The 6914-nt window shown below is 48.8% G+C and overlaps 1 protein-coding gene across 3 annotated transcripts in view; it reads right to left on the reverse strand.

Annotated features, from left to right (window-relative positions):
- Window positions 1-6638, reverse strand: part of LOC135522465 (plectin-like) — a 208850-nt gene extending 202212 nt beyond the window's left edge. The window contains exons 1-2 of one of the 3 annotated variants that reach the window (XM_064948747.1): window positions 6590-6638; window positions 5972-6191 (exon numbers count right to left, since the gene is read on the reverse strand). In XM_064948747.1, the coding sequence (XP_064804819.1) occupies window positions 5972-6188 (217 nt within the window). In that variant the 5' untranslated portion in view covers window positions 6189-6191; window positions 6590-6638. Of the gene's footprint in view, window positions 1-5971; window positions 6192-6589 lie in introns of those variants that run through there. The other 2 variants (XM_064948748.1, XM_064948759.1) reach the window with 2 other exon arrangements.
- Between the last annotated feature and the right edge of the window lie 276 nt (window positions 6639-6914).

Genomic DNA, 6914 nt, shown 5'->3' on the forward strand with positions numbered 1-6914 from the left:
TATGATGAGAACTACTTTGATTTGGGGTTCACTTGTATTGGGAGTAGTGCCTTTCCTCAGCCACAGTGTGTTATATGTGCAAAAGTACTATCTCACAACTCAATGAAACCTTCACTCTTGTGCAGACATTTAGAAACAAAACATGCCAATTTGAAAAAATAAGCCACAGGAATTTTTTGAGCGAGAATTAAGACAACTTTAGAGTAGTAAGACATGTATAAAAGCAACAGATACCATTAATAAGAAGGTTCTAGAAGTGTCTTATATGGTGAGCTACCAAGTGATGAGGACAGGCAAGCCCCATACTATTGTGGAGGACTTAATTCTTCCTGCTGCCATGGACATGGCTAAGACAACGCAGGGGGAAAGGCCCAAAAACTAAAAACTAACCCTTCATCAAACAACACTGTTCCACGACGTATCAGTGACATGGCAGGAGATGTTTTGAAACAATTACTGCTTTGCATACAAGCCAGTGAATTATATGCATTACAGCTGGATGAGTCAGATGTGGTGGGCCTGGCACAGCTCCTGGTATATGTCCGTTATGTTTATGGGGGGTCAGTTAAGGAAGACATCCTCTTCTGCAAACCACTGGAAACCAGGACAACAGGGGAGGATATTTTTAAAGTACTGGACAGCTTTGTGACATCAAATGGACTTTGGTGGTGAAGATGTGTTGTAATCTGTACCGTTAGAGCAAAAGCAATGACAGGGAGACAAAGTGGAGCGGTCAAGCGTATGCAAGCAGTTGCTCCTGACGCCACTTGCGTAAACTGCAGCATCCACACAGAGCCTCTTGCTGCCAAGGGAATGCCTGACAGCTTGAAAGACGTTTTGGAAACTACAGTGAAAATGGTTAACTTTGTTAAAGCAAGGCCCCTGAACTCTCGTGTATTTTCTGCATTATCCAATGATATGGGCAGCGACCATGTAACGCTTTTACAACATACAGAAGTGCTCTGGTTATCAAGGGGGAAAGTATTGACACGTATTTTTTTTAAAGTGAGAGATAGAGCTTAAAGTTTTCTTTACTGACCACAATTTTCACTTGTCTGACTGTTTTGCATGACGACGAGTTTCTCACACGACTGGCCTGTCTGGGTGATGTTTTTTCTCGCCTGAATGATCTGAATCTAGGATTACAGGGACTCTCCGCAACTTCATTGAATGTGCGGAAAAAAATTGAAGCTATGATTATGAAATTGAAGGTCTTTACTGTCTGCATTCACAAGGACAACACACAGGTCTTTCCATAATTGTAAAAAAATTGTGTGCAAATGAACTCAAGCTTACGAACAATGTCAAATGTGATATAGCGAAGTACCTGAGTGAGCTGGGTGCGCAAATACGCAGGTACTTTCCCGAAACAGATGACACAAACAACTGGATTTGTTATCCCTCTCATGCCCTGCCTCCAGTCCACTTACCAATATCTGAACAAGAACCAACAAGCGGTTCTGTGAAAATGTTATTTACTCAGAAGCCACTGCCAGATTTCTGGATTGGGCTGCGCTCAGAGTATCCTGCCTTGGCAAATTGCGCTGTCAAGACACTGATGCCCTTTGCAACCACGTACCTATGCGAGAGTGGATTCTCGGCCTTGACAAGCATGAAAACTAAATACAGGCACTGTCACGCCTTGGTCTTAGTATTTTGTGTTTTAGTTTATTAGTTAGTCAGACCAGGGTGTGACATGGGTTTATTATGTATTGTAGTTTCGTATTGGGGTTTGTAGTAGTTGGGATTGTAGCCGATTAGGGGTGTGTGTGTTTAATAGGTTTGGCTGCCTGAGGCGGTTCTCAATCAGAGTCAGGTGATTCTCGTTGTCTCTGATTGGGAACCGTATTTAGGTAGCCTGGGTTTCGCTTTACATTTCGTGGGTGATTGTTCCTGTCTCTGTGTTAGTTTCACCAGTCAGGCTGTAATAGGTTTCACGTTCTGTTTGTTGTTTTTGTATTTATTAAGTTATTTCATGTATAGTTCGTTTGTTTGTTTTCACTATTAAACATGAGTAACTTACATGCTGCATTTCGGTCCGACTCTCTTTCGACAAACGAAGAACGCCGTTACAGAATCACCCACCACACTCGGACCGAGCAGCGTGTCAACAGGCAGGTGCAGCCCGAAGTGGAGCCGCGTATTAAGGATTTCTGGACATGGGAGGAAATCCTTGACGGAAGAGGACCCTGGGCTAAACCAGAGGAGTGTAGCCGCCCAAAAGTGCAGCAGGCGAAGAGGAAACAGGAGCTACACAAAAGGCAACAGAAGCAGCTTCAGTGGGAGAGGCTACACCATTTGGAGAATTGGACATGGGAGGAGGAACTGGACGGAAAAGGACCCTGGGCTCAGCCTGGTGAATATCGCCGCCCCAAGGAGGAATTAGAAGCGGCTAAAGCGGAGAGGCGCAGGTATGAGGAGGCAGCACGGCGATGTGGATGGAAGCCCGAAAAGCAGCCCCAAAAATTTCTTGGGGGGGGCTATCAGGGAGTATGGCTGCGTCAGGTAGGAGACCTGCGCAATCTCCCTGTGCTTACCGGGGGGCTAGAGAGACCGGGCAGGCACCGTGTTATGCAGTGGTGCGCACGGTGTCCCCAGTGCGGGTGCATAGCCCGGTGCGGTATATTTCAGCTCCGCGTATCGGCCGGGCTAGATTGAGCGTCGAGCCAAATGCCATGAAGCCGGCTCTACGCATCTGGTCTCCAGTCCGTCTCCTTGGGCCGGCTTACATGGCACCAGCCTTGCGTTCGGTGTCTCCGGTTCGCCTACATAGCCCAGTGCGGGCTATTTCTCCTCACAGCACTGGCAGGGCAACCGAGAGTATTCAACCAGGTAAGGTTGGGCAGGCTCGGTGCTCAAGAGCTCCAGTGCGCCTGCACGGTCCGGTCTATCCAATACCACCTCCACACCCCAGCCCTCCAGTAGCAGCTCCCCGCACTAGGCTTCCTGTGCGTGTCCTCGGCCAAATACCACCAGTGCCAGCACCACGCATCAGGCCTTCAGTGCGCCTCGCCTGTTCAGCGCAGCCAGCGCTTTCTCCCTCTCCTGCGCTGTCGGAGTCTCCCGCCTGTTCAGCGGTTCTAGAGCCTTCCTCCTCTACAGCGCTGTCGGAGCCTCCTGCCTGTATAGAGCAGCCTGAGCTGCCAGTCTACATGGAGCAGCCAGAGCTGTCAGTCTGCATAGAGCAGCCAGAGCTGCCAGTCTGCATGGAGCAGCTAGTCTGCATGGAGCAGCCAGAGCTGCCAGTCTGCAAGGAGTTGCCAGTCTGCATGAAGCAGCCAGAGCTGCCAGTCTGCAAGGAGTTGCCAGTCTGCATGAAGCAGCCAGAGCTGCCAGTCTACATGGAGCAGCCAGAGCTGCCAGTCTGCAAGGAGCTGCCAGTCTGCAGGGAGCCGCCAGAGCTGTCAATCTGCATGGAACAGCCAGAGCCGCCAGTCAGCATGGAGCAGCCAGAGCCGCCAGTCAGCATGGAGCAGCCAGAGCCGTCAGTCAGCATGAAGCAGCCAGATCCGCCAGTCAGCCAGACTCTTCCAGATCCGCCAGTCAGCCAGACTCTTCCAGATCCGCCAGTCAACCAGACTCTTCCAGATCCGCCAGTCAACCAGACTCTTCCAGATCCGCCAGTCAGCCAGACTCTTCCAGATCCGCCAGTCAGCCAGACTCTTCCAGATCTGCCAGTCAGCCAGACTCTTCCAGATCTGCCAGTCAGCCAGACTCTTCCAGATCTGCCAGTCAGCCAGACTCTTCCAGATCTGCCAGTCAACCAGACTCTTCCAGATCTGCCAGTCAACCAGACTCTTCCAGATCTGCCAGTCAACCAGACTCTTCCAGATCTGCCAGTCAACCAGACTCTTCCAGATCTGCCAGTCAACCAGACTCTTCCAGATCTGCCAGTCAACCAGACTCTTCCAGATCTGCCAGTCAACCAGACTCTTCCAGATCTGCTAGTCAACCAGGATCCGCCAGTCAGCCAGGATCTGCCAGATCTGCTAGTCAGCCAGGATCCGCCAGTCAGCCAGGATCCGCCAGTCGGCCAGGATCCGCCAGTCGGCCAGGATCCGCCAGTCGGCCAGGATCCGCCAGTCGGCCAGGATCCGCCAGTCAGCCAGGATCCGCCAGTCAGCCAGGATCTGCCGGATTCAACTGCCTGGCTGGGCTTCTTCTCAGTGCTGGGCTTCTTCTCAGTACTGGGCTTCTTCTCAGTCCCGAGCTGCCCCTCAGTCCCGAGCTGCCCCTCAGTCCCGAGCTGCCCCTCAGTCCCGAGCTGCTCCTCTGTTATGTAGGGTTCTGGGTGAGGACTATTCGGCCATGGTCGGCGGTGAGGGTGGATTATCCCAGGACGCTAAGGGGAGGATTAATGACATTTATGAAGTGGGGTCCACGTCCGGAGCCGGAACCGCCACCATGGACAGACGCCCACCCGGACCCTCCCTATGGTTTTGAGGTGCGTTCGGGAGTCCGCACCTTAGGGGGGGGTTCTGTCACGCCTTGGTCTTAGTATTTTGTGTTTTAGTTTATTAGTTAGTCAGACCAGGGTGTGACATGGGTTTATTATGTATTGTAGTTTCGTATTGGGGTTTGTAGTAGTTGGGATTGTAGCCGATTAGGGGTGTGTGTGTTTAATAGGTTTGGCTGCCTGAGGCGGTTCTCAATCAGAGTCAGGTGATTCTCGTTGTCTCTGATTGGGAACCGTATTTAGGTAGCCTGGGTTTCGCTTTACATTTCGTGGGTGATTGTTCCTGTCTCTGTGTTAGTTTCACCAGTCAGGCTGTAATAGGTTTCACGTTCTGTTTGTTGTTTTTGTATTTATTAAGTTATTTCATGTATAGTTCGTTTGTTTGTTTTCACTATTAAACATGAGTAACTTACACGCTGCATTTCGGTCCGACTCTCTTTCGACAAACGAAGAACGCCGTTACAGGCACTATGCGTTTAGGAAAATGATTTAAGACTGAGACTCTCTCCAATATAACCCAACATTGCATAGTTATGTGCATCCTTTCAAGCACACCCTTCTCATTAACCTGTGGTGAGTTATTCACAATTTTTGATGAAGAAATATACTTTTATATGTAAGATGGCGAAATAAAGAGCAAAATGATTGATTATTATTATTTATGCCCTGGTCCTATAAGAGCTCTTTGTCACTTCCCAGGAGCCGGGTTCTAAATGTATCGTATAGTGTGTGTGTGGAAGGCTTACAATGATAGCCAAAAAAAAACATTTGAGAGTGCGCTGACCCTGGTGCTAGAGGGGGTTATGCAGCTGGAGGTTGAATGTTTAAAGGGGTAAGGGACTATAAAAAGTTTGGGAACCACTGCTGTTGAGAATCTACAACCGTCCCCACGATAAAATCTTCTCGAATACCAGTTGAGAGATGCAGTTGTGACAAATACGTAAATAGATGACTTAATGTCTCTGAAACTCTCCTGTTTTCTCACTGCGCAACCACCCAATGAATTACAGTATTATGGGAGGACCAGCTAATAAGAAGGCAACATCAACGTTACGTGCTCCCACTATCTAAATAAACAATGTGAATTAGACACCTCTCTATTGATTGAGCCCTGTATGGACAACCACACCTAATACTTGGCTATGGCCCCACACATCCTGTTCAGTTGGTGAAACTTAGTACAAAGACACCTACCCAACACAGTACTCATACACACACACGCACACACACGCACACACACACACACACACACACACACACACACACAGACACACACACATAGTAGGCTACTGCCAATGAAAACAGTCAACAAAATTCTACAGAAATCAACTACTTCAATGGCTGGTATGCTAAACACACTCATACACAGAATGTGTCATTAGCCCCATTCAGACAAAGCTAGTGCAGACCCAATTTTCTAGTATGAGGTCTGGTGGGAACAATAGCATAGCAAAGTAGCATGTGTGAGAGGTGGCAGGAGGAGTGTCGTGGGGCTGCAGACAGCAGACTGCCTACCTGCGATGCGGATGACGGCCCTCTCAGCCGGGTCCAGGACGTCCCCGGAGCCCGAGGCAGACTGAGAGCGTTTGACCCTCTGGTGTTTGTCCAGGTTCCAGGGGAGTGTGTCCCCAGGGCAGGGGGCAGGGAAGCTTCTCTCTCCATATCTTTCTAGCAGGGCTCTCTCCCTCTCCCGGTCCCTGTCCTTCTGCCTGTCCTTACGCCCCGACGCCATCACCTACAGTACAGTAGAATGACATGGAAGAGAGCAGCAGTGAGACATTGCACGTGTATAGACCTGTGCATATTAGAAACATACATTGTCCATACTTTGAGATCCACAATTGAACACGGCATACAGTCCACATTATACAAATATACACAGGCACAGGTACACACAATGGCAATGTCTATAACAGGTTGAGTTGGAAGCTTTTCTTAACATGGGTCAAGTGGATACACCGGAACTATTGTGGTTTACAGTAGGACTCTCTGGGATCACCTAGTATGTCATGTTGCATCAAAAAACGTGATCCAACAATGACAGAGCATGCATCCAGGTCAGCTAAGAAGAGTACCAGACCAGTATTCAGATATCAGTTGGAGAATGACTACAACATTCTTTGATCTACTTACCACTTGATTAATGGCAAGCCTTAGCCAACACACCAGGATATCAACCAGCTGCTGCCAGTCAAGGTGTCTAAAAAAAAAAATTCAACATTTGTAGCTCATTTAGGGTCAGCCCGGCAATTTTCACATGTTAAAAGGAGGGAGACCTTCGCTGTGACCCAACTCCCAGTTGATGATTAACCACCATGAAAATATGCAGCCAAGATAAATGTTAAGGAAAGATATTTCCATATTACAGTCATGCAGTGGAACAAAGTTCAAATTCCCATTTGCATTCCTTACTGTCCGTAGACTTGGGCACTTGATAGGAAAACGAGACGAGGCTGAC

Source organism: Oncorhynchus masou, chromosome 30 (genome assembly GCF_036934945.1).
Source record: "Oncorhynchus masou masou isolate Uvic2021 chromosome 30, UVic_Omas_1.1, whole genome shotgun sequence".
Lineage (NCBI taxonomy): Eukaryota > Metazoa > Chordata > Actinopteri > Salmoniformes > Salmonidae > Oncorhynchus > Oncorhynchus masou.